Genomic DNA, 27835 nt, shown 5'->3' with positions numbered 1-27835 from the left:
CACAAATAAAACAATCCACACTCGCTTGAGGGATAAATTATGAATGATTCGTACATTAAAACTCCAAAGATCCCAAAGCACCTATTCTATTTTAAGGCATAGTAGTTATTGTGATACAAGCCAGTTTTGCAATGTTAAATTCATTCTGAGTAGAAGATTGGAAAGGAAGACTTAGAAAAAAGGAACAGGTTGAAACCAAAACAATCCTACCCAAACAAAAACTTCTTTTAAACAGAATCAAGTGATCCAATGACTCTGTGGCCTTAAATCAATATTAATTAATTTCTCAAATCCTAATAAATAGGTATCATAATGACACTGGTATTTGCATGTGTGTACAATTTACCCTGCCTTCATCTTTTTTTTTGTTTGTTTTTTGAGACAGAGTCTCACTCTGTCACCCAGGCTGAAATGCAGTGGCGCAATCTCGGCTCACTGCAACCTCTGCCTCCCGGGTTCAAGCAATTCTCCTGCCTCAGTCTCTGAGTAGCTGGGATTATAAGTGTGTGCCACCACTCCCACCTAATTTTGTATTTTTAGCAGAGACGGGTTTCACCATGTCGGCCAGGCTGGTCTCGAACTCCTGGCCTCAACTAATCTGCCCACTTGGCCTCCCAGAGTGCTGGGATTACAGGCATGAGCCCCTGTGCCTGGCCCCCCTGCCTTCATCTTTACATTATTGCTCAAGAATATTCCAAATTCCTGAAAAAGTCACTGCCTGTCAACATGCAGTTCTCCTCTGAAAGAACACCAATAATGGCAATTCAGTAGATCATTCCTGTATTGACACCTATTTTTTCACTTTAATGATTTATTTCTCTGATGGCTGCTGGCTAAGATTCATTATTAAGAACCATTAGTAAGTCAAACATTCTAACTGGAGGCTTTCATCCCAGCAAAAGCTACCAAAGTAATAAATTTTGCCTCTGTACACTCCTTTGTCTTGGAGCCTCTTGGTTATTAAAAATAAAAAATAAAAATAAAAAATCTTTTAGCTATGTTCAGGGATTCCAACAAAGATATCAGTCATTTGTTAAGTAACAGGACCAAGAAATCTGAAAACAAAAATATCAGCACAAGGAACAATCTGTATATTTGTTTGTAGTTTATGAGCATTGGCCAATTCCAAAATAATGAAGAGATTTGCTAAGTGCTCACTTTTTTTTTCAGATAAGAAAATATTACATTTAAAGTAAACACAAATTGTACCAAAATAAAAAAAAAGTTTATCTAGCATTTATTAGTGTTTCAAAATATTTAATAATTCTAAGCAGAGGCAACTTACTCTAAATTTCAAACACATGTCTATAAATGTTCCTAAGAATTTTTCTTGTATAAAATAGATGTCTTCATAATTTTTAAAATCTAACTAAAATAAGTTTTGTTGACCCTGCTACTGCACCTACCACATTATATTCCAGTTTTGTCTTGTATGCTGCATAAATCCTTGGATAAAGATATTATTAAAAAGTTATTAAAGTTTTAAATTAACTTTTTATAAAGTTTTAATAACTTTTTAAAGTTATTAAAAAGTTATTAAAGGTGTTATTATAAAGTTATCGGTGGACTGTCTATCCTGTTCATGTCTCTGAATCCAGCAACCGGCTTAACCAAAGTGTATTCTCAACCAAAGTATGTGATCCTCTCAAGACAAAGACCTTTTACAAACAGGATTTCATCTGGCAAGAGAGGAGTAGATAAGAGCTCCTTCATCAAGTCTTCTCTCTGTGGGTGAACCCGTTGGCTCAGAATGAACAACTTGGGCACATAACGGTAAACACCCAGGCCACAAAAATGCGTTGAAACCACTGAAAATGAAATAATCAGACCTACTTAAATGTTTTTACCATCTGGGCAAATAACACCCCAAGGGCCAAGACTTACCTAAGAAAGTGTCTAAGTATGTTACCCAAGGCTGAGAGGCAACAGGTAGGTGGATTTTGTGCCAATTAGAAAGTGTTATGATTGGCAAACCACTGCAAAACTCTGAAATTGCAGAAAATGGAAATGCTGGCTGTCATCCCCAAAGTACGTTTCAAGGAATCACAAAACTTCAGAATTAGAAGCAACTGAATTAACGTTTTCACCCATATGAAAGTTGGAAGATGAGGTGGTAACACGAGAGCTTTTGCAGGTGTCCCTGCTCTTAATCTGTGCCCCTTCCACCTTGGTACCTTTCATTCTTCAGGACCTGATGGAGTGGTACAAAGCAGGGGTCACTTGACAAGCTCTCAGCCCAGCTCCTGGATGGGGCAAAGCTGACAAGGAGTAGACACAGGGAGCCTGGAGATCTCAGGGTCCGGGAAACAGCCACCCCATTGGAACTGCACAGCAGAGCATAGCACTGGGATCAGAGAGCAGGCTCATCCCCAATCTTGTGCAAAAAATAACATTTGATGATTCCCAAGGGGTAGGTGAAGCAAGTAGCATTTGGGGTTCCAGCAGCCTCTAGAACTGTTTCCCAAATGTTTGGAGCTTGACTTTGCAGTATACACTTTGCCCTGGACTGTTTTTCTCTTAATTTTTAGGCCCAAGTGTATTTTAAGGTAAATGGATCCCACATGCCTCTGATGCATTTACACTGAACTCATCATACTATGTTTTGAAAGAGCAGTCTAAGGTCCAAGAAGCCCTTGGAGGCTGCTTTTATGAGCCTCTCTGTGCTGCTTTTCTTAGAAGCAGGAAGCCACATTTTGACATGAACAAATAAAACACAAACCTTAGAGACTCGGATCTGGTTCCAAATATGGCACCTCTGAAACCAGTGGGTCCTCAAATCATCAAGACAGAAAGCTTCCCAGCCTTCTTTTTGAGAAGTTCATGGAAACTTAACTGTGTTCTGTTAAGCCCAGAGGCAGTGGTTCAGAGGTGCTCGGTGCAAAGCTCACATAAACCTTCAGTGTTTCTGTTTCCACACTTCTTCCCAGCACCTGAGTCTCCCCACACAGCCAGGACCCAGGCTCACTGCTGCCTTCTGGCCTTTGCTCTTCGGAGAGCTGAGCTGAGTGAGTCCTAAGGGAATCACCCTCTGTTTTCTGAGCTTTGAAACTGGAGCATCCTGAGCCGTTTGTTGCTGATGTGATTGCCAACACCACTTGACCCTGACTGAAGAACCACAACTAGGCGTGGTTTAGATATGCTTAGTTAGAGAAAAAAATAACCACAGCCAACAGCAAAGTGAGGTGTGTGGTGTGGGTGTGAGAAATGCTCTAGGGGTGAGGAGGGAGGACTTGCAGCTTCTTAGATGCTACAGGGAGTGGAACATGCTGTTTCCTTCCACTGAAGGCCTAAGATACTACTAAGTGGAGCAGGAGAGTTCCCTGGCCCCTCACAGTATGTGCAGCAGGGGTGTGGCTCTCTGTTCATCTGCCCCAAGCTAAAACCCCTTATGGGAAGGGGAGCACGCAGACAGGCAGGTGCAGGAACCAGGGTGAGCAGTTTTGGGCCCCAGTCCCAAGACAGCATCTAGGGGTTGGTGTCTGTGACTTCCAAAGCCCAAGTAGGCACGTGTTACAGTGCACTCTTTCAGCCTTGCCATCTGTGGACAGCTTAAGCATTAACCAGCTTAGTGGACCCTCTCCCTTTTTGCAAGGGCAGAGGGCCAGTATGACAGCTTCCTGTATCCCGAGCTCTTGTCCAGCATCCTGGAAGAATCAGGTCACACATGGATTTGCAGGATGAATGCAGGGGTTTTATTGAGTGGTGGAGGTGGCTCTAAGTAGGATGGATGGGGAGCTGGGCAGGGGATAGAGTGGGAAGATGATCTTCCCCTGGAGTTTGGCCATTCAGTGGCCAATTTTTGGATCATCTCCAGCCGAATTCCTCCCAGTGTTCTTTCTCTTCTCTCCTTCTTTGCTGTGCTGTTCTGCCATTCATGTCTGCTCATCTTCTTGTCTCCCCATCTGCTTCTGGAGCCTGGAGCCTGGGGTTCAGGGTTTATATGGGTACAGGATAGGGGATGTGGCAGGCCAAAAGGCAACTTTTTAGGGATGAAAACAGGAATACCTGTCCTCATTTAGGGCCGCGGGTATTCAGGCTTGAGGGTGGGGCCTTTGCCAGGGAACCACCCTCTTCTACCCAGTATTTCTCTGTCTCCTGTCCATATCATAAGGATCTATGGAATGCCTACTAAGACTAGGGGTCCAGGGCACAACTCCTGGTAGGCACCGTGTGGGTCCTTAACGAATACCTCACCAACAGGTAGGACGGGAGCACCCTCAGATGGATCTGTAGACTCCACCTCGGCTATCAGGGAGTGCACTTTTTTCCTGAAGCCTTGGGATGATTCCTGGGATGGGGCATAAAGACAGCCATCCCAACCTGTCCTCCTGTGACTTGCAGTGTTGACTGTCTTGGCCCCTGCCCAGGGTTCTAAGATTTGAAGGATATCCAGAGGCCCTGACCAGGGAAAGAATAATGAATCCTACAATGAGCAGAAAAGACGTTGAGGGTAAGGCAGCTAAGGCTCCAGCCCCATCTGTCCACCTCTCTTTCTACGATTTATAACAATACATTCTCGACTCTGGCTATGTAGTCAAGTTTTCAAAAATCCTGATGGCCGGGCCCTACCTAAGCCCAATGACATCAGAGTATCTGGGGGCATGTCCCAGGGAATCAGTCTTTTCTCCAAAGTTCTACTGGTTATCCTTCTATGCAGCAGGATTGAGGGTCACTGGTTCAAAGTAACTTGAATACATTCCTGTTCTGCAGGAGCACTGGAAATTATCTACATAAGAGAAGAATTGTTAGTTGTTTTCTAATCAGATGAAACAGGACTCAGGGATGATGCCTCCCCCTAACTTCCCCACCACCCCCATTTCTCTGCCCCACTGCCCTCTTCCCATCAACTTGCCAGAGTGACAGATAATGCCCTAGCTCCCTGGAGAGCTTTCTAAGCACATGATAAACAGGCTTAAAGAGAACTAGAACCCCAAATGCTGAATCATCTATGATGTCAAAATGAACCAAACACAAGCTCTCTTCAAATATTTAATCAGTTTGGAGACCTCTGCCTTCCAATCCAATTGGGTAAAAATTCTAAAGAAAGCAAGATTAAGGGGTCCTCAAAGAAAACATTGGGCTAAAATGGAGAGGAGACTGAGTTTGGGAAGACAGAACATAGCATGTGTCTGAAGGCCTTTTGAAGGAATTCTACAACATATTTTTTAAAAATACTCAAAATGAACAAGACAGGATTAAACCGTTATACAAATTTAAGGACAACTCAAACTTCTTTTATGGCTGAAAATATCAGACATGGTTTTGAAATACATTCTCAAACCCTTCGATCCTGCTGTGGTTTGTTTACATAGCCTTCTCAGTGTAGGCAAAAAGCAAACTAACTACTCCCAGCATTCCCCGCCAGCTCCCGGGTCTTTGCAAAGCAGTAACACAGCGAGAGAAGGAGTGAAAGAGGTGAAGAGGTGACAGCAAGCTGTTCACAGTCTTTGAACATAGACTCAGACCCCTGCAAACCTAATCTATTTTCTTTGAGAAACATGGAAATAAACTGAAGGCCTTGAAAATTCACCAACAATCTTACATCAGGGGAGCAATGATAATACTTTTTGATAACTGCATCATAGGAATTGGGGGTGGCATGTCCTTCAGGGTGACAGGTCTGCAATAGTACAGGTGAGAGTCAGGATGTCGGGGCTGACTCTTCAGGGAAATGTTCAGCAGGAAACGCGTAACGTCTGTGTCGCTCTCATTCTCTGTTATTTCCTCTTCTCCTGTCCCTTGGTGCCCATGAGAGGCAGCGTCGGAGGCTCCAGCCCGAGGCTCAGAATGGGTACTGCGACACATATATCCGCAGTCGGATCACGGAGCTGCCTCTGAAGTTAATGACAGTGTTGACAGTGATCATTTCCAAGTCCAGCTGGATTTCCCGGGGCCCTTTGATGGGGCGTGTCATCACCAGGGTGGCACTGATGGGGCCCGTTTGCTGTGGACAGAACCGGGGGACACCAGTGAGAAAAGGCCTGCATGGTGCCCCTGCAGCCCCACCAGGGTACTCCCCTTGCCTCTGTCAGTCAAACTGGCACCCCCTCAGTGCCTCAACTGTGCCACGCTCTTTCCCTGGCTTTGCCCACTCTCCACCTGGCTCTTTTCTGTTAACCCTTCAGGTCTCATCTGAAAGGTCACTTCCTAAGAGGAGCCTTCCCTGATTCCCCAATCTAAGTCAGGTCCCCTGCGACCTCTGCCACTGCAGCCTCTACTTTATACAGGATGGAAAGCATTTATGACTATGCATGATTGTCCACACTGTCTACCTGATCCATGTCTGATATCTAGGCCCCCACTAGGCTATGAGTTCTGTAAGAACAGATACTGGGGTCAGGCTTTCCACCACCGAGTCCCCCTAGAACCCAGCATGGTGCCTTGAACACAGAGGTGTTCAGAAAATATATATTGAATGATGAATGAATCATTGATTGAACCTTCTACATGGCTTAGGGCTGTCACTTCACCTCTCTGGGGCTCATCTCTAAAATGAGGGTTTGGCATTGAGTACACACGGACACAAAGAAGGGAACAACAGGCACCACGGTCTGCTTCAGGGTAGGAGGCAGGAGGAGGGAGGGGATCGAAAAACTAACCACTGGGTACTGTGCTTATTACCTGGATGACGACATAATACGTACACCAAACTCCTACAACAGTCATTTACCTAGAGGACCACCATGCACTTGTACCCTTGAAAGCAGAATAAAAGTTTTAAAAAACATGTTTGAGAAAAAATAAAATGAGGGTTTGGACCAGATCAGTAATTTAAAAAAAAAAAAAAAAAAGGCATCAAAAGCTACTGGAATTTTTTTAAAATTAACAATTCCAGGGGCCCATTCCAAGATTTTCTAGGTCAGTATATTTTTAGGTGATGCCTGGGCAAGGTGGAATTTAAGAGCTCCCCTCTAGACACCCTAGAGTCATCTCCAGCTTCACCATTCTGCAACCTGATCACTGTGGTCCTAATAATTTCACGGGAACTCTCTCCTCCACTGAGTCTTTTTCTAAAACTTTCAAGGAGGAAGGCAGAGAGGAATGACATCAGTTGAGCACTCATCATGTGTGAGGCACTCTTCTAACCATGTTTATGTACATCTGCTTATTTAGTCCTCATAAAATGGCTGGGCACCATGGCTCACAACTGTAATCCCAGCATTTGGGAAGCAGAGGTGGACGGATCACTTGAGGCCAGGAGTTCGAGACCAGCCTGGCCAATATGGTGAAACCCCATCTCTACTAAAAGCAGAAAAATTAGTGGGGCATGTTGGCAGGTGCCTGTAATCCCAGCTACTCGGGAGGCTGAGGCACAAGAATTGCTTGAACCTAGGGGGCGGAGGTTGCAGTGAGTAGAGATCACACCACTGCACTCCACCCTGGATGACAGAGCGAGACTCCAGCTGAAAAAAAAAGAAAATCTCATATAATCCTGAAAGGCCTTGCCAAAGTGTGGTCTCTGGACCAGCAGCATGGGCACCACCAGGGAGCTTCTTATAAATGCAGAATCTCAGGCCCTGGCTAAGATCTACTGAGCCAGAATCTAGAGCTTAACACAATCCCCAGGGCTTTGTATGCACATTCATTATTGAGAAGTGTTGATCTAAAAACACAGGACCCAGGTGGAGGGCCCAGCTGGCTGTCCTTTCTAAGTGCTGTATGGAAGGTATGACTCATTATTTCCTCGTTTTATGAGTAAGCAAACTGAGGTCTCATGAGGTTAAATAATTGCTTAGGGTTACCCAGCTAGTCTTGGCCAGAGCCAAGAGCTTCCATTCGGGTTTTCTGACCCCAAGCCCCGGCTTTTTTCACCGCACAGGAGGTATTAGAAAAGGCTGATGTGTGTTTCACTTCCTCCTAGCACTGACCTAATGAGAGATGCTCGCGGTCAGTGCAAGAGACACTTATTGGCACTGGTAGAGGAAACAGCGAGAGGGAGAAAAAGGATGGGCTGGACAATCACTTCCCATACACTGCAGAGCTCAACCCTGTGTCCAGAAGCCGAAAGCAACCGTCTCTGCAAAATAAAGGAACCCAGCTGTTCTAAAGCTACACTAGATGTTTTATCTGTCTCCATAAAGGTAGGGTGCCCCATAAAGCTCTGAACATCCCCAAGAGCCACCACAGGTAAGACAAGGGTGGGGCTGGCAGACAGGTGCAGGCCAGGTGCTGGGACGTCCCCTATCCGTGAGGCTGACAGACAGCCACACAATTTCCTCTTGGCACTGGTTCCTCCTGTTCCCGTCAGCATCCACGTTATTGGCACCTCCTCACACAGAAGATCGCTTGGACTTCCTTGTCAGCCCTTACGAAACCTGAGCCCTGGGCCAGGACTTCAGAGGGTAAAGCCACACAAGGAAATGCCGGCAGCCTTTACATATACAAATATCTCACCAGCTTTCACTGCGTGAACAAAAACCAAGAGTTGAGAACCCTGAGCTGGGGGCAGCCCTCCGGAGGGATATCTGCGGAGCCCAAGGTCTGGAAGGGAGAAGGGGGCAAGTGCAAACTTCCAAGTTGTTCCTTTGGGCTCTCCTGGTAAATTCTCCTGAGTACAAAAGAATCCTAGACTCTCCCATTTGGAATCCTAGACTCTCCCATTTGGAAGTAACTGTAGAAGCTGGGGAGTCCAGCCTCCACCTGGGTCCACCCTACCCACAAGCACCTGGAAGAGCTCAAGTACCTGCCACAAGACCTGAGGACAGCCACCTCCACATTCAGCTTTTAGGGCAGAGTCAGGGCATTAATGAAATAACCCCCCGAGAGCCCGTGGGCATTAGTAGCCTTGGTGGCGTGAAAAGATGAGGAGGAGGAGGGTGGTGGTGGTGGTAGTGATGGTGGTGGTGGTTATGATGCCAGGCATCTGGCTACAACCTTTCCTACACCTCTTAATTAATCCTCATAACCCTATGTTGTAAGTAGGTTAGGGATACTACATAAGGCCACAAAACTACTACATGGTACTAGACTTTATGGCTCCAAAAATCATGCTTCTAACCACTACATTCTCTGATAAGGTCTCTGTACCTCTCCATTTACTCACCATCCCATGGGTCTTGACTTGAAAATCACCACTTTGTGTTGTGTTTGCTAGGCTGTTTTCCCCCTCTCCGCTAAGGTGTGTGTGGGTTCCTCCAGGGCAGAGACCACATCCTGTTTGTTTCTCAGCGCTCAGTGCCTGACCTGAAGTCTCATATGCAGTGGTGCTGAATGCATGCTGGTGACGGAAGAATGCACACGAATGACTGAATGCCAGTGGACTTGACCATGCTGGGCGTCGGCTGCCAACAGCCCACCAGCCGTATGTCTTCCTGGCCCTGATCCCACATGCACTCAGGTTTGTTCCAATCAGCTTGTGGGATGGCATGGTCTGACCTGTGGCAAGCAGCCACGCTGTAGCAGGCCAGCTTCCATGGGCCCTGCCACTTGATCCACGTGTGTCATGGAGTAAGTGCACTTTGGCACAGTCTGAACCCCATGACCTTGCTCCTTCTTCTGGCCCTAATTATGACCCCCAAGCCACCTGACCAAAGCCAATCATCAGTCCTCTTTCTAGGGCTCAGTGAGAGACAGCCAGCCAGTAAGGCTTATGAATGGGCTTGTGTGTGTGTACATGTACGCATGTGGGCATAAGTGTGTGCGTGTGTCCATGCGAGTGTGTGTGGTTTGCCTGCAGGGTGAGATGAAGCTCCTCCCATGTGCTTATAATCAAATCAATGAATCTCAGGGTGTGAGAGCCTGGAACGCCATCCAGCCCCACCTCCCACACAATGCTCTAGTCCCCTGGGTAGCATTCCCAAGCCCTCATGGCCCAGCAGCTCACAGCCTCCTTACAACAGTAGCAGCAACAGTAGCAGTTGCCACAACAGTATCTATACAATTGTAACTGCTGTTTATTGAATACTTTCTATTGTAACTGGATGTTAGACTTTTCTTGTGATCTCAATTTCTTCTGAGACCCCAAAGCTGGAAGAGCAGGTAAAACATACCTCCCCATTCTAAAAGAAAAGTGTATTAGCACAGATTTTTGGTGCCAGGCTGCTTAGGTTCAAATCCTGCCCCAGTGCTTATTAGTTGTGAGACTAGTTGGGCACGTTGCTTAGCTCTGTGCCTCAGTGCTCTTGTCTGTAAAATCTGGATAAAACCATCCTATATCATAGAATTCTTGTGAAGATTAAAGGGTTACTGTATAGAAAGCACTTAGAATAGTGTCTGGCACATACAGGCACTATACATGGCTTGCTGCTGATGCTGTGTGTGGAGTTATTGGGGTAATACAGGACTTACAAAGCTGTGATCCAAAGCCAGATGTTTCCCTCATTCCATCCCTCCTCCAGCCTACAAACACACTTTTTGTTTGTTTGTTTTTGTTTTTAGAGGCAGGGTCTTGCTCTGCCACCCAAGCTGGAGTGCAGTGGTACAATCATAGCTCACTGCAGCCTCAAACTCCTGGACTCAAGTTGTCTTCTCGTCTCAGCCTCCAGGGTAGCTGTGGTTACAGGCCATGCCACCACACCTGGCTAATTTTTTAAATCTTTTTTTGTAGAGACAGGGTCTCACTATGTTGCCCAGGCTGGACTTGAACTCCTGGGCTCCAGCAATCCTCCCACTTCAGCCTCCAGAGTAGCTGGGATTACAGGCATGAGCCTCTGTGCCCAACTCTACATATATTTTATTAAACACACTTACCAGCCTCCATTTCAATTAAGAGGGGTTTCAAAAAAAAACTGTTCAGAAATGCAGGCCCCTGAAGTTCAAGGATGCAGTAAGTGGTACCAGTCTCTCTCCAGGAGAAGTCTGGAGGTGTGAGCCCTGAGCTGCCCACACACCATAGTGAGGAATGGGGAATGCAAGGAGCTGATGTTGACATCCTGAAAGGCCCTTGTGTAAGGTCTGCTGCCAGGATGCAGTGACACCCTCCACCTCACTACCACCATGGAACATCTGTATGGGACGTAGCCCCAGAATTAGGGGCTGAGAGGTTTGGAGTAGCAAGTGACCAAGCACAGGCCCTACTGCCCATATCATGGACTGGTCAGTGTGAAGTCCTCAGGCAAATCTCCAAAAGACCCAAAAAAGCATCCTGTGAAAGCAACAGCTTTGGGGTCTCTGCCCCTGAGGGAGCACCAATGCCTGGTTACAATGGCAACAATCAGGGAGGAGCCTCGCTCTCCCAACCTTACCCTTTCTACCACCTGCTCCTCCACCGCCAGCCCTGGAGGAGCCAGGGCCAGCACTACCATTACTGGGAGGGTAAGAAAAGGGCAGGGCAGAGGCCAACCACACCCCTTGCCTGCTCTGAACTAGGAGACAGTGAGAAACTTCACAGTGGGTAAGAGACAGAGAGGTTGAAGTTTCCATTTAAACTAGCACAGACTTTTGACGTGAGAGAATGAGACAGTCCAATAGAAATGGAACATGCCTGTGAATCCTAGGGAATTGACCTGAGATGTAACCCAGGTGCTCACAGGTTTGATCCAACAGCGTGAGAAAAAGAAAGTCATTGACTGTTTCACCCCCACCACCAAACTCTGCTTCTTTGATAAAAACAGTATTCCAGACAGGGCGCTAAGTGGATGATCTCATCTAATCCTAAAGTAAACACTCATCTAGAGGTCCAGAGAGGTTAGGTCACATCACACAATTGTTAAATTGTTAAACTGTAGAAGACATGGCTCCAGAGCCCACATTAGAATGACTGAGTGGCTTCCCAGGGAGGGTCCCACAGCTTTGGACAGCATGGACCCTTGGAAAGCCAGCCTTATCCAAACAATTTCTGTCTTCCTGCTTTGTGGCCCCTGACTTCATAGGGCCCAGTCCTTAATGAAAGCACATAAACTCCCATGGACCTGTCCTTTTCAATATGGCTCCCCACAGTGACCCTGGAGGATCACAGCAGCATCTGTTAGAAATACAGATTCCTGGGTGCAGTAAACTGAATAACAGCCCCCAAAGAGATGCAAGTCCTAATCCTTGGAACCTGTTCTGTTACAAGGAAAAGGGTTTTTGCAGATGTGATTAAGAATCTGGACAGAGAGATTATCTGGATTGTCTGAATGGGCCCTAAATCTACTCACAGGTGTCAATATAAGAAGGAGACAAAGGGAGATTTGATACACACAAAAGAGGAAGAGGAGGCAGCGTGACCACAGAGGCAGATATTGGAGTGATGCAGCCACAGTCAAGAAATGCTGGCAGCACCCAGAAGCTGGAAGAGACTTGGAACAGATTCTCCTCTAGAGCCTCCCAAGGGAACACAGCCCTGATGACACCTGAATTTCAGCTCAGTGAAACTGATTTCAGACTCCTGACTTACAGAACTATGAGAGAATAAATTTCCTTTGCCTTAAGCCACCAAGTTTTTATTTTTATTGTTTTTTAGAGATGGGATCTCCCTCTGTTGCCCAGATTGGAGTACAATGGTGTGATCTCAGCTCACTGCACCTTCGACCTCCTGGGCTCAAGCAATCCTCCCATCTCAAACCACCTCCCCGCTACACTGCCCCAGGTAGCTGAGACTACAGGTGCCTGCCACTATGCCCGGCTAACTTTTTTTTGTAGAGACAGAGTTTTGCCATGTTGCCCAGGCTGGTCTTGAGCTCCTGAGCTCAGACATCTGTCCACCTTAGCCTCCCAAAGTGCTGGGATTACAGGCATGAGCCACCACGCCTAGCCTTATTATTATTTTTTAAAGTAAAGGCAGGGTCTCACTACATTGCCCAGGCTGGTGTCAAACTTCAGGCCTCAAATGATCCTCCTACCTTGGCCCCCCAAAGTGCTGGAGTTACAGGCGGGAACCACCACTACTGGCTAAGCCACCTAGTTTGTAGCAATTTGTTACAGCAGCGCCGGGAAACTGGGAAATTAATACACCTATGTCTCACTCATCATCTTCTGAAACTGATTCTCTGGAGAGGGAGCTCTGGAATCTGCTTTTTGGGAAGTGCCCAAATTCACACTGAAATGTGAAAAACATTGTTCTAAGCCAGTGGTCTCTATTTATTTAAGACGGAGTCTTGCTCTTGTTGCCCAGGCTGAAGTGCAATGGCAAGATTTTGGTTCACTGCAACCTCCGCCTCCTGAGTTCAAGCGATTCTCCTGCCTCAGCCTCCTGAGTAGCTGGGATTACAGGTGTGTGCCACCATGTCCGGCTAATTTTTATATTTTTAGTAGAGATGGGGTTTTACCATGTTGGTCAGGCTGGTGTCAAACTCCTGACCTCAGGTGATCCACCTGCCTTGGCCTCCCAAACTGCTGGGATTACAGGCGTCAGCTACCACGCCTGGCCAGCCAGTGGTCTCTAAAGAGGGGTGGTCACTCCCAAGAGTTGCAGGATATGAAGCTCAATAATACAAATGACACAGTATTAATGTATACAATTTACAGAAAAAAAAAAAGTAAACATATTGTAGCATGTCTGCTTTAAAACCTTTTGCTGATGTGGGTAAGTCAGTGTTGTCTAATCAAACTTCCTATGGCAATAGACATGTTCTGTATCTGGGATGTCTCATACAGTAGCCATGTGTGGTTTTGAACACCTGAAATGTGGCTAGTGCCCTGAAAAAACTGAATTTTTAATTGTATTTAATTCATTCAGTTTTAAAGAGCCACAGGGGCTACTGTGCTGGACCACGCTGATAGAGCCCACGTCTAATAGAGCCCACGTCTGCGAGCCACACCTCTAACACATTCTCTGTAAAGTAAGTACCCTGAGGACAAGGATTTGGGATGTTTTCTGCATTGCTATATCCTTGGTTTCTAGAAGTGCATGGTAGGTTGTTTTTTTTGTTTTGTTTTGTTTTGTTTTGTTTGTTTTTGAGACAGTCTGGCTCTGTCACCCAGGCTGGAGTGCAGTGGCATGATCTCAGCTCAGTGCAACTTTTGCCTCCCAGGTTCAAGTGATTCTCCGGCCTCAGCCTCCCAAGTAGCTGGGATTACAGGCTTGCGCCACCATGCCTGGCTAATTTTTGCATTTTTAGTAGAGATGGGGTTTCACCATGTTGGCCAGGCTGGTCTCAAACTCCTGACCTCAGGTGATCCACCATCTCAGCCTCCCAAAGTGCTGGGATTACAGGTGTCAGCCACTGCGCCTGGCCTGCATAGTAGGTACTTAAGAAATACTTGTCACATGGGTGGGTGGAAAAATGGAGAAGTGAATGCCTCTCCAACAGAATGTTAGGAGAAAAGAGGCCTGAGATTGAGTCTTGGCCTAACTTCCCATTTCACAGATGAGAATCCTGAGGCTCAGGAGAAGTATCTTTTGTAAGACTACACAGAAAGTGGTGGAAACCAGGACCTTGAACCACACTCTCCACTCTTCTCTCTCAATGCCTGTTCCTCCTAGCTCCACTCTTACCTGCTTGCATACAGCATATTCCTAGGAGAGACAGCACAAGGCCACTGTTACAGATGGTGTCCCCACTCCCCACTCCCTCTTACCCGCATATAAAATTCTCTGCCCTCATTTCCAGATTTGATCTGGAAAATGTAATAGGCCCCAGGGTAGCGGGTCGTGGCTTGCATTTGGAAGATGTCAGCGGGAACGGAGCGTCCTGACACCACGTCCATGTCCCGGTACAAGATGGTAAAGGGCTGGTCTCTGCAGCCAGGGTTCTCAGCAGGACACATACAGCGGCTGTGGAAAGGGAAATCATGTGAGAACTCAAGAAATCCATTCCAGGTGCTGGTTGTGCCTACTTCCTCTCTTAAAACACTGAAAAAGAGGCCATCCCATTTTTAGCATCCAAATGCTATAACTGTAGAATGTCTCTGCTCCTGGCTTGAGTCTAAAAACTCTCCAGCATGTAGGTGAGCTCTGTTTCCTAGAGAATGGACTTTTCTCACCAATCAGACGTTCTGGCTACTAAATAGAATATAAACCTTAGATTTCTGGTTTTCAGAATGTTAGAACATTCTCCAAGATACTTTATGTTTGCCATGTAGGCGAAATATGCCTCTCCAGCCTGGGCGGCAGAGAAAGACCCTATCTCAAAAAACAAAACAAAAAGAAAAAAAAAAGGAAGAAAGAAATTTTTAAAGTAAGAAATTGGATTAACAGGTCTTGGGGATCCTTGTACATTCTCTATTGCACTCAGCCCAGTCTGCATGGAATGGAATTGAATAGAATATAATCAAATCTTGTCATTTGATAACTGATAAACAAGAGTTAGAACTATGTACAAGATAAGACATTGGACATTTTGGAAATTCAAGAAATAATAAGATCCTGACTTCAGATAGTTTGCTTTCTAATAGGAGAAATAAATCACAGACACAAATATCTCTAATACGAAGCAACCATTAACAGAGTGCCCTAATATAAAATCACTGACTTTTACTACCAAAGAATGCCTGTTATAGACACCCCTTGATTCACCCCTAACACCCCCTTCCTCTGTCTCTGACCCCGCCCTGAGACTCCACGATAGGGTTCACAATAGGATGAAGATGTCTGTTGATACGTGCGGTGGTGGCCAACGCTAGGAGTCAGCCTTACTGTGTTTCTGCCGCTTTCTAACTTCCAATCTATCTGCAAAACCTGTCGGTTCTACTTCCAAAAGAGAGTCCACATCCAACCATCTCCAGTGCCTTCGAGGCACTCTTGCCTTCTAGCCCTTGCACATGCTGTTCCTTCTGATCTTCCACTCTCTATTTAGTTAAAGTCAACTCATTTTCCCATTCCAGCCCAAATGTCATTTCTTCAGAGATGCCTTTGGACTCCTCCGTCTAAACCATCCAGCCTACTCTTCCTTTTTATAAATTTCCATTCATTCTAAGCAGAGTATGGTGTCTCATGCCTATAATCCCAGCACTTTGAAAGGCTGAGGCAGGAGGATGACTTGAGTCCAGGAGTTCAAGACCTCTGGCTTTACCAAATACATATATTTGGTAAATATATATATATAAATATATATAAAAATATAAAAATATATAAAAATATAAAACATATATAATATATAAAAATATAAAACATATCATATATAAAAATATAAAACATATATAAAAATATAAAACATATATCATATACGATATATAAAACATATATCGTATATGATATATGCTGGGCGCACTGGCACACACCCATAGTCCTAGCTACTTAAAAGGCTGAGGCAGGACGATTGTTTGAGCCCAAAAGGTTGAGGCTTCAATGAGCTGTGATTGCACCACTGCACTCCAGCCTGGGTGGCAGAGCAAGTTTCATTTTTTTCAGGCTGCATCAAAACAGCCAAGTCAAAATGTCTCTAGTGCCTAAATGGCCACAACAAAGTATCATGTGTGGCATAGAAAAATCATTGTTTTCTAAGTTTGGAGGAGGGAGTGATGGCTCCCAGCTGAAGAGGACCACACAAACAGCTGGGAGAGGTGGCATCTGAGCTGAAATCTGAAAGATGGGGCAGCTCTGGCTATGTGGAGATGAAAGGAATGCCTTCCATATGGCCGGAAGTATGTGCACACAAGCAGGGAGGTTGGCCATTCCTAGGCATGGGTAAAGGCGTGAGCAAGTCCTGTTCAGACTGGCAGGAGTACAGGACACCTGAACTGGACAAGGAGCTGGCAGGGGCTGCCGGAGTCCGACTGGACTGGAGCCTGGAGCAAGGGAGTCATGGAGCATTGTCAGCGTCATGCCAGAGACTCCACCAGTAACTCCAGCTCAGTGCTGTGAGCTGAAACGGGTCAGCCTCCAGCCACAGACAGGGGCGGCCTGGAAAAACCCAGAGAGAACCAGGAATAGAAGCTGGGAAGAGCAGCCTGGAGCTCTGCTCTGCCACAAACAGCCCTTACATCGCGGGTCAAAGAGCCCTGTTCTAAAGGATTGCTTAGAAGCACAGCTCTTAGCAACAAGTGAAGATGTCTCTAATGGACCCACCTGTCCCGGCATCATCCTCTCTTTTGCCAATTTGTTATCAAAGTGGGAACCACTGGTAAGCCACGAATTCCTCTCTTTTTTTTTTTTTTTTTTTTTGAGACGGAGTCTTGCTCTGCCACGCAGGCTGGAGTGCAGTGGCCGGATCTCAGCTCACTGCAAGCTCCGCCTCCCGGGTTTACACCATTCTCCTGCCTCAGCCTCCCGAGTAGCTGGGACTACAGGCGCCCGCCTCGTCGCCCGGCTAGTTTTTTGTATTTTTTTTAAGTAGAGACAGGGTTTCACCGTATTAGCCAGGATGGTCTCGATCTCCTGACCTCGTGATCCGCCCGTCTCGGCCTCCCAAAGTGCTGGGATTACAGGCTTGAGCCACCGCGCCCGGCCTACGAATTCCTCTCTTAGAGGCTGTATTCTGAGAGGGCAGGATGGGTGTGTCTGATTCATCCTTTCATCTCCCATGCAGGGGTTTGGTGTTGCTCAAGGGAAGTCAATGTGTGAACATTTGGAAGATAGGAGGCTAAGGAGGAACTAAGACGGTTTTAAAAAGGGATAAGGCCAGGCGCGGTGGCTCAAGCCTGTAATCCCAGCACTTTGGGAGGCCGAGACGGGTGGATCACGAGGTCAGGAGATCGAGACCATCCTGGCTAACACGATGAAACCCCGTCTCTACTAAAAAATACAAAAAACTAGCCGGGCGAGGTGGCGGGCGCCTGTAGTCCCAGCTACTCGGGAGGCTGAGGCAGGAGAATGGCGTAAACCCAGGAGGCGGAGCTTGCAGTGAGCTGAGATCTGGCCACTGCACTCCAGCCTGGGCGATAGAGCGAGACTCCGTCTAAAAAAAAAAAAAAACACAGATAAAAGAGAAGGAAAAGGAACTCCTAGTATGCCAGGAACAGAAAGCCACTGTCCTACTACATTCACCTTTTGGAAGTTGTCTTCACTTTAATTCTATCCTCAACTCTAATATTTGCCATTTGGTGATTTAGTAAAATGTTGACCAAGATGATGTCAGAAACTTGATTAGCACCAACTAGAGAAGTATCCAGCACCTCAATACTCAACTCTCCAGCACCTCAATACTCAACTCTCCAGCACTTCAATACTCACAGAGCAGTCCAGGGAGATTGGAAGCATTCATTTCACCTGGGAGCTTGCCAGAAAGGCAGAATCTTGGGCCCCACCCCAAACCCACAGAATCACACTCTAACAAGATCACCAGGTAAGTCCTATGCATGTTACATTTAGGAGCCAACCTCTAAAAGACCCCATGTATCCAGAACAAAGTCATTAGAGGAAAGAGGAGATTCTAGAACCCTGACTCAACTCTCAGCTTGGTTAGCTTTCTAGAGAACCTTTGCATAGCTCTGGCATGAGTGAGGTAGTGATAGAGAACACTGTGTGTGTGTGTGTGTGTGTGTGTGTGTGTGTGTGTGTGTGTGTTGAGACAGAGTCTCATTCTGTCACCCAGACTGGACTGCAGTGGCACAATCTCAGCTCATTGTAACCTCCTCCTCCCAGATTCAAGTGATTCTCATGCCTCAGCCTCCTGAGTAGCTGGGACTATAGGCGTGGCATGCCCAGCTAATTTTTTTGTATTTTTAGTAGAGACAGGGTTTCACCATGTTGGCCAGGCCGCTCTCGAACTCTTGAGCTCAGGCAATCCACCCACCTCAGCCTCCCAAAGTGCTGCAATTACAGACATGAGCCACCACACCCAGCCTTGTATGTGTTTCTTACTGTGTGTTGTGGTCAAACATTTTGAAAAATAGTTGTTTCTTGTATGTAGGGATGTGTTTCAGGTCCTATAACTTGTAATGGAATGTTCTGCAAACTTTTTGACAACCCACAGTAACACATTTTGCACTGCAAACCAGTAGCACACAAAACTAAAAGAGAAGTTGTAGAAAACAATATTGACTCTTGCTCTGTGCAATGTAGTCTGATATTTTCTATTGCGGTCTGTTCTATCTATTCTACTCTGTTCTATTCTATACATACACACACACACACACGAGCACATGACATAGGTAGTGGGCCAGGTCCCCTGACTTCCTGGCTGGTACACTCTCTTTCACACCACACCGCCAACCTTCTGAGCCAGGCCCTCGTCAGGTTTCTATTCCCCAAGGGGACACCATGACTTACTTATCACTGATCCTCAGATAAGGTTCCTCACAGCGGATGGGGTCAATGCATTTGAAGCCCCCTTGTAAATTGTAGCAAGTCTGCTGCAGGTTGCACGTGTGGTTTCTGTGCTCACATTCATTGATGTCTGAAATGCAGGGTAGACAAGAAGCAGAGGCAGAGCATTATTGGCCAGGCCAGATGTGTGGGGGTGGGGTAGGCTGGGTCTTACTACAGAGCTGTACTACCCAATATGGCAGCCACAGGCCATATGTGGCTACTGAGTACTCGGAATGTGGCTGATCCAAACTGAGATGTGCTGTAAGTGGAAAATACACACCAGATTTTGATGACTTAGGATCAAAAAGTAATGTGAGCCAGGCACAGTGGCTCATGTCTGTAATCCCAGCACATTGGGAGGCTGAGGCAGGAGGTTCACTTGAAGCCAGGAGTTCAAGACCAGCCTGGGTAACAAAGCAAGGCCCTGTCTCTTAATTTAAATATATATATATATATATTTTTTAAAAGAATGTAAAACATCTCATCAATAATTTTTATATTGAATACATGCTGGAATAATATTTTGGATATACTGCATTAAAGAAAATATAGTAGTAAAAACAGGAGTTCGAGATCAGCCTGGTCAACATGGTAAAACACCGTCACTACTAAAAATACAAAAATTAGCCCGGCATGGTGGCATGCGCTTGTAGTCCCAGCTACTTGGGAGGCTAAGGCAGGAGAATCACTTTAACCCGGGAGGCAGAGGCTGCAGTGAGCCAAGTGCAGTGAGAACCACTGCACTCCAGCCTGAGCCACAGAATGAGACTCTGTCTCAAAAAAAAAAAGAAAAAGAAAAAGAAAAAAGGAAAAGAAAAGAGAATATAGTAGTAAAAGTAATTTTACCCATTTTCTTTTCCTGTTTCAATGTGGCTACTAGAAAATGTAAAATTACATAGATGGCTCACATCTGTAGCTCACATGATACTTCTGTCGCCTGGCACCACTATGGAGAATTCCTGCTTGGCGATGGGATAAGGCAGGTTCAAGGAGGCTGAGAATGGGTCAGTCGCTTCTGCAATGACCCCTCAGTGCGTAGAGCATGGGGCTGGAAGCCAGGCCAAGCAGGCAAACAGAAGAAGACCCACTCCTTTTACAGTCTGGGGTCCCAACCCTTCCAGGAACAGAGCAGTCAGGTGCATGAGGTCTCCCTGGCAACCATGCTCTAGGAGAGATCACTTGGAGAAAGGCTGACCAAACTGCCCTCTAGGCCACGTAAGAAAGCCTGGGCTCTGGCCAGGCCATAAAAGTCCTGCTTAGCTCTGGAGCAGTTCTCAGAGGAGCCTCAGAGATCTGCCTGGGGAGGCAGAAAGCCACACTTAGAGGCTGCAGTCTGCATCTGCAGAGTTCATTACAGAAGTTTAAGTGACCAATATCCTGGCCAAAGGACAGGTTACAGGGAGGGAAGACACCAGGCCAGGCATCCTGCCCAGAGCTGCCACTATGAGAGCCATCAGCACCCACTCACACCCCCACCCCTGCCACCTTCCCAAAGCTGCACACGATTCCCCAGGTGAGGACCTCCAGATGACCCCCTGAAGCAGCTCCACCTCACACACACACCCCAGCCAGGCCCCTCCGGACAGCCTTACCCTGGCAGCTTCGGTTGTCATCCAGCAGGATGTAGCCTGGAGGGCAGGAGCAGAAGTACGTGCCAGGCTGGTTCACACACTCATGTTGGCAGAGGAACTCAGAGAAGCTGCATTCGTCCATATCTGGGGTGACAAGTTACACCTGCTGTTTATAATCCCAGTCTACGTGGGGATGGGAGCTTAGTGGTCATCTACTCCAACTCCCATACTGTCTTGATACACATGATGGCTTTACTGAAAAGAAGCTGTCCATTCACTTCCTGAGCACTTCTAGCAATGGGGAGCTCACTACCTACTGAGGATACCCATTGATATTTGGACAGCTCTAATTGTCAGAAAATTCTTCCCTGCATGGAGCTGAAATCCACCTCTATCGAGTTTCCAACATCTGCCTCTCACTCGGCTGCACCTTCCATTCACTATAAACTTATTTCACCAGGTGGGGAAATCCACCCTCCACCTCTGACCTGCCCAAGGGGCTGAGATGTCTTTGCCCACTGGGGTTTTCTGGGGGTTTCCCCGAGACCCAAAACAAATTCCCTGGCCCTAGAGGGTCCTCTGAAGGGGCAGCTTTCGCAGTGCCAACTCCCCTCCAATCAGCCCTTTCTCCAACTTCAGGAACAATATTGTTCCTAAAGTCATAATTAAGGGATATATCCAAAAGGCCAGGATTTTAATTATATTAAAACTTCACTGTGGAAAACAAACAAACAAAAAACTGCCTGAAAGAGAAAACTCCGGAGTGGTGAGGGATGGGCAGGGATATTATTTTTCTCTTTGTGGCCCGCCTACCTTGGCTCCTCCCTGGGACAAGGGAAGCAGCAGCTTCCAGCCAGCCTGACGTGGAGGGGGAGCCCCTGTCCGTGTGATTTACAACTCATCCGCATGGGCTATGGCGGTTGATGCAGAAGCAGACGTTCCAGAAAAGCCAACTCTTCATCACACACAGAGTTTGGCAACAGAGCCCCTGTTTGAACCTCATTCGATAAGCATGCCAAAGAAAACATGTTTTTCTTACATTTGTTGTTTCCCGAAAACTTGCTTTCCCTAGTTTCCCCATGTGACATGTCCTCGGATTACTCTCTCACTCACAGACCACTGGTGGCTGGAGTCACCCAGAGAGGGTGTCAACGCAAAAGAAGCTGTCTCTCCACCATCAGATAATTCCGGGTGTTACACACCTCATGCCCCTCACATCCCAGAAGGAAAAACTCCTTCCTGTCTCTCTCAGGGGTCCTCAGGTGATGGGTTATCAGCCAGCAGAATTAGGATGCTGATTTGAAGTCAAGTGTGCTCAGGTAATATCTGCTTCGGTCGTGCCTCCCCACCTCCCCCAGAAGCCTTGTAGAGCCCCAGGTCTCTGACTCCAGCCCATCATAACTGAGAGTGTCCTATTTTATGTCTAAGTTTGTAGATTCCATTCATACTTTCAGTAGAGTAGTAGTGACGTTTGTCAATCCCTGAGGCTCCCTACATGCCAAGCACTGGGTTAAATGCTTTACATGCCTCCTCTTATTTAATTCTCACCTCAACCCCATGAAGGAGGTGCTATTACTCTCCATATTTTACAGAAGAAAAACTGAGGCTTACACAGGTTAGCTGACTTGTCCAAGTTCACAGATAACAAGTAAGGAGGAAAGCTGGGACTTGAACCCAGCCTCTAGATCTTACACTTGGAAACACGACGCTGTAATGTCTCCCTGAGTAACTGTGCTGAGGGATCAGTGGAGCTGGGGAGCCCTGAGGTTGGGGCAATCGCCCAAGAAGGGTTAGCTCCAGGGCAGATGGAGAGCGTAGCACCCACTCCCAACTCCCACTGGGCAGGGAGGGGCTCTAACAGACCCTACTCGGTTTATCTTTGGGTCTGCAATTCCCAGACTTTGCTTAGGGCTGTGGCTCCACCCTCCAGGGTAAAGCTGAAATACAAGGTCAGTTTCTGGCAGGGAGCATGTATTAGGCCACTTTCACTCCTCCACATGAGAACCCACCATGGTTTCCAGGAACAGCTCAGCTTAGCAAATCCCTGAGAGACAAGGCTAGGAGGGGTCTGGGGCTACACGGAGGGGCCACCCAGCTGTGATAACACAGTGAGGGTTACAGTGCCTGCAGGAAATGGAGAAGTGCAGAAAGGGGTTAAGTAGGAAGATGCAGAAACAGACTCTCCATCACCCTGTTATCCTGGGCCAGTCTGCTCTAGAAAGCCTACATATCCCGGGGTCACATTAAGTCTTCAGGAGGGTGTGCATCATGGAGAACATGGAGGACAAGTTGGCCATTTGGGGCAAAATGAGTCAACTGAAAATCTTTGCCAAATTGACATGGATGTAAGCTTCTCAAGAAGCCAAAAGTCTCTTACACCTACACTTAGGGAAGATAAATTAACATGTAATGACTAAAACTCCACTGTGTCCAAAAAAAACCTCCTTGAGAGAGAAAAGTCCAGAGTGGTGTGGGGTGGGCAGGAATATTTGTCTCTCCATGGCCCGCCTACCTTGGATCCTCCCTGGGACATAGGAAGCAGCAGCTTCCAGCCAGCCTGGAACCAGCCTGGAGCTGGGCCACCCTCTGGACTGTGCCAACGTATTTAATTTTTGACCACTCTCTGAGGGTGGTTGGTTGGTTGGTTGGTTGACTGATTGATTTTTTTAACAAAGGATGAAACTGAGACTCAGGGAGTGACCTGCTCAAGAAAAATAGTACATGGTAGAGCTAGAATTTGAACTCAGCTCCTCCAGGGTCACTCTACCATACAGCCTATGCAGTGGGGCAATAAACATCTGTGGATTAACAGAGCATTCTGGAGAAACAAATCATCTCACCACATAATGTTAGATTTTCCACACTTCTTAGTTCCTTGGCCCCAATTCCCCAAGGAATGCCATGGAGGGAACTGAAATCTAGGAAGAAAGTGGCTTTTCATGCCTGAGGGTATTTTATTTCTGTTTCTGGGCCTTGTATTTAATCAGCCGAAGGCTCTCTGTAACTGCCTGCTTGTGGCTCTGACTGTCCTGGCCCTAGGGAGAGGTGTTCATTTGTTTCATGGGACTCTGTCCCCAGAACACTTCAGGCGTCAGCAAGGCTATCACACAAGTTCCATTCATGACCTGGGTCAGTTCCTGTTACAATAAAACCTGGATTAGGAAACTTTCCATTCTGCAGGACAAAAAGATTTTTCACGCCCTAGTGTATGGCCCACTTATTTTGAAAAGCACAGTGAAGCATCATTAATTTAGACTTTGCTAATTCACAACTGCTGATGATGCCAGAAGTGGCTGAAATGGAGTGTACTTTAATCCAACCTTTACAAAACAAGGCAAGAAAGGGAAAGAGAGAGAAAGAAAGAAAAGGAGATGTGTGTGGCTCTATATGGGATGCTACAGAGATAAATATGAGTAAGAGGTGGTCCCTATTCTCAAGGAGTTTACAATCCAGTAATATTTTTCTAACTAAGAAAAAAAAATTGAACTTTCTAGGGGGAAAAAGAGGGAGTTAATAAGAAAATTATAATAGAGTCCATAAACTAGTGTGGGCAGAAAATCATATTTCCTTGGGCTTGGAAGGAATTTATAAAAGGTCAACTAACCCATCACTTCTATGTTCTCACAACAAATTATTATGATTTCATTCATTCAACATTCAATCATTTATCCGTTGATTCCAGAACTATTTTTTTTTTTTTTTTTTTTTTTTGCATGTTCCCTGGCTGCCAGGCCTGGAGTGAGGCACTGATGATTTCAGAAGTTCACAGAGCATGTGTGCTTCCATACATGATCTCATTCATTCAATGTTCCCCCCAACCCTGCCCGATAAGATATGCTATTATTCCTGGGTCACTGTCCTCTGTAAGTACTTTCTGTGATATCGCCAAGACTTGAGTTGGTGCTGGGTGAGGACAGACAGCTCTCAAACCAACATGCCAAATCAGGTGACTCCTCTCCCTCGTCAACCCTACCTCTGTCCTAGAAGGTAGCCCCATTGATTTTTGCATCAAGGATCAGATGACAAGGAAGATGAGACTCCACATCACCTTTTGGGAAGTGACTCATCTCTGTTCTGTGTGATTGTGACCCCACTGCCCTGGAGGATGTCCCAAACTAGACATGTGTCCAGGAAATGAGAGGAAACACCTATGAAGGAAGCCCTTGCCCTTCAACCCCCAACTCCTGCCCAGGCCCCAAGTACAGGTGGAAGTTTCCAGTGCCAAAGCCCATTACCACTGCAATGAACACCGTCTTCCTCAAGTTCATATCCTGGGTCACAGCGGCAGATGAAAGAGCCGTAGGTGTTGACGCAGGTTTGCACACAGGGGTTCTCGGTGGCACACTCGTTCACATCTGTGGAAAGCCAAGGCACATTGCTGACTGTCCTCCCAACAGAACAGCCACAATAACTAGGCAGAAAAAGCACCAGCAACTAAATCTACCACCACTAGGAGACCAGAGTCGCAGGTACCAAGGCTCTCCATCCAGGACCTTTGGGAACATGATCTCAGATCCCAAAGTGTTCACTTAAGGACCGGGGCCTCCATCCACATGTCCCTTCTGGGGTCAAAAGTCAGGCAAGGTGGAAACCATATGTATACACATGATATAAACATATACGCATATACACCTGCTAGTAAGTCTATGCTCCAACACCCCCCACCAGGAATTTCCAGGCAACACCTGCTCCTTCCTATCACTTGTTACATTTCATCCATGAACTCCCCTCACCCTCACTGACTTGGAAGTTTCAGGTTAACAAATAACCATGATGATTCTAGTAATATATTTATTATACATAAATAACTTTGCTCATTAGGAAAGGATCTTACACTCACTTAATCCTTACAATGAGGACCATTGCCCCACTTTAGAGGTTAAGTAGGTTAAGGAGAAGACCACCAAAGGACACAAGGAGTAATGGGAAATCCATTATCTTGAGTGTGGTGGTGGTGGTTTCATGCAGGCACACGTACATCAAAATTAATAGAATCATGGTGCGGTTTGTTATACACTGATTATGTATCAATAAGATTGTTTAAGCATTTTTCAGGCACAGTGGCTCATGCCTGTAATCTCAGCACTTTGAGGCAGGTGGATTGCTTGAGCCCAGGAGTTTGAGACCAGCCTGGGCAACATAATGGGACTCCATCTCTTCAAAAAGATTAAAAATTAGCCAGGTGTTGTGGCACACGCCTGAGGTCCCAGCTACCCAGGAGGCTGGGGAAGGAGAATCACTTGAGCCTGGGAGATTGAGGCTGCAGTGAGCTGAGATCATGGTACTGTACTCTGGCCTGGGTGACAGAGTGAGACCCTGTCGTGGAAAAAAAAAAAAAAAAAGTATAGGCAGGGTGCAGTGGCTCACACCTGCAATCCCAGCACTATGGGAGGCCAAGGCAGGTGGACTACCTGAGGTCAGGCATTCGAGACCAGCCTGACCAACATGGTGAAGTCCTGACTCTACTAAAAGAATACAAAAAAATTAGCCAGGCATGGTAATAGGTGCCTGTAATCCCAGCTACTCGGGAGGCTGAGACAAGGGAATCGCTTGCACCCCAGAGGCAGATGTTGCAGTGAGCTGAGATCATGCCACTGCACTCCAACCTGGTAGACAGAGCTAGACTGTCTCAAAAAAAAATACACACACATACACACACACACACACACAAATACACATACATACATATAATTGCTTTTGAAGATTGACAGATGTACCCAAGTCCACTAGCTAACAAGGACACAATGGGAACTGGAACACGAGTCAGGGGCCTTTCCATAAAAACCAAGATTCATTCTGCACAGCTCATGGTGCGGGGAGGGCAGGGAAGAGCCCCTTTCCCACTGGCATTGCTGGACCCACTGTAAGTACCATCCCACAATGCTCCATACACCAATGGCCAAAGTTCCAGCTGAGAGATTTTCTATCCTCTTCCCAAGTCCAGGTAAACCTCTTAGGCCTCTGAAAAGAGATGTCAGTGTTTTCAGAGCTAAACGCCTTCACGGTGAGCAGCTTGAGCGGCTTTTCTTAAAGGGGAGGCGAATCCCATGGCCACAAAGTTCCTGCCTCCTGGCATCTCTGGAGCTCTCAGGGAGAAAACAGATAAATAAAAGAACAGCTCTAGAGAGAGGGTCAAGCAAGACACCGGCCCCCACCGGTGCCCGTGGGAGGTTGGGGTTTCCTCACTGGGGACAGGAGCGGGTAGGAAAATGTCCACTGTGCTAAGCCACTGAGTGCAAGTTCAGACAGGACAGTGCTGGCAAGTTTTAGGGCTGGTGGCCTCAGCCTCTGGCCAGGCGCTGGCCACTCGGAGATGAATGAACTCATTCCACCCCCTCACCGCTCTCAGCTGCTTCTGAGAGCAGGGAGACCAAAATGATTCTGCCCACCTGGGGTTCTCACTGCCCTTTCCTGGCAGCCCTTTCCAAATGCCCTTCTGAATCTGCTGAGGGCACACAGGGCCCCACTCCAACCTGCTGGACAAGAAGTCTGGGTCCCTGGTTTTACTCTCAGCTCTGCTACCACTTGGCTGCATGACTTTGGCCAAGCTGCTTAACCTTTTTGAGCCTTGATTTCCTCCTCAGTAAAGCAGAGCCACAAACACCTGCCTGCTGACCTCACGAGGCTATTATTAGAGTTCAGTGAGATGAACAGATGTGATAATGCTCTGAATGTGCAAAGCACTCTCCCACACACGAAGAGTCAGGATTGCAAAAGCTTACTGGAGTATGCGACACCCTGTGCTGCCCATCAGCCCTGCTGATGCAGCATCCCAGTGGCCAAGTGCCCATACCCAGGCCTGGGTGCCGGGCCTGCTGCTTTATTGTGCTGTGGACTTGGCACTGCCAGGTGTATTATCTGCTTTTTCTCACACACCTGTCCCTCAGAGACCTGAAGGACACAGGTGCCTTTTGGATTGGGCATGGCTATGCCTCAGGAGGTACTGGGTGCACTGTGCCAGCCTGTGGCCGGTACCTCCAATCTCAGGCCTTGGCACAGAGAAGCCTGCATCTGCCCTAAGCCGCTTATCGCAGCAGCCAGGGAGCCAGGCGCCCACTCCTGCTCCAGTGGGAAGGAAGGGCCCTTGTTTATCCGCTTCCTCAACCTCCCGGCCTGGCGACTACTCTCAGAAGAAAATGACCTCTTTTGGTGTGAGGAACACAGTCCAGACTTCTTGGAACAATTAGCAGAACGAGCTTTGGAGGAGAGACTTAGA

General features: G+C 46.9%; 2 protein-coding genes and 1 long non-coding RNA gene across 8 annotated transcripts in view; 1 reads left to right on the top strand and 2 right to left on the bottom strand.

Moving 5' to 3' along the window:
* TC2N (tandem C2 domains, nuclear) overlaps positions 1-3104 on the bottom strand; it is an 88538-nt gene extending 85434 nt beyond the window's left edge. For both annotated transcript variants that reach the window (XM_033191563.1, XM_033191564.1), the window contains exon 1: positions 2720-3104. The gene's annotated coding sequence lies outside the window, so the exon portion shown is untranslated. The remainder of the gene's footprint in view (positions 1-2719) is intronic.
* Positions 1-27835, top strand: part of LOC117071531 — a 73784-nt gene that overhangs the window by 28459 nt on the left and 17490 nt on the right. For 2 of the 4 annotated variants that reach the window (XR_004432341.1, XR_004432339.1), the window contains 3 exons: positions 9139-9337; positions 13598-13700; positions 21735-21938. This is a non-coding gene — a long non-coding RNA (uncharacterized LOC117071531). Of the gene's footprint in view, positions 1-9138; positions 9338-13597; positions 13701-21734; positions 21939-24350; positions 25700-27835 lie in introns of those variants that run through there. The other 2 variants (XR_004432340.1, XR_004432342.1) reach the window with 2 other exon arrangements.
* The window catches only part of FBLN5 (fibulin 5), a 79906-nt gene continuing 57047 nt past the window's right edge, over positions 4977-27835 (bottom strand). Inside the window, exons 7-11 of one of the 2 annotated variants that reach the window (XM_033191567.1) lie at positions 24855-24974; positions 20641-20763; positions 19010-19136; positions 14440-14635; positions 4977-5944 (exon numbers count right to left, since the gene is read on the bottom strand). In XM_033191567.1, coding sequence (XP_033047458.1) covers positions 5783-5944; positions 14440-14635; positions 19010-19136; positions 20641-20763; positions 24855-24974 — 728 coding nt within the window. In that variant the 3' untranslated portion in view covers positions 4977-5782. The remainder of the gene's footprint in view (positions 5945-14439; positions 14636-19009; positions 19137-20640; positions 20764-24854; positions 24975-27835) is intronic. The other variant, XM_033191568.1, reaches the window with a different exon arrangement.

The sequence above is a fragment of the Trachypithecus francoisi genome, unplaced genomic scaffold, assembly GCF_009764315.1.
Source record: "Trachypithecus francoisi isolate TF-2019V2 unplaced genomic scaffold, Tfra_2.0 Lachesis_group3, whole genome shotgun sequence".
NCBI classification, from domain to species: Eukaryota; Metazoa; Chordata; class Mammalia; order Primates; family Cercopithecidae; genus Trachypithecus; species Trachypithecus francoisi.
Note: the sequence above shows the minus strand (reverse complement) of the source record. Positions and strands in the feature narration are given on the sequence as shown.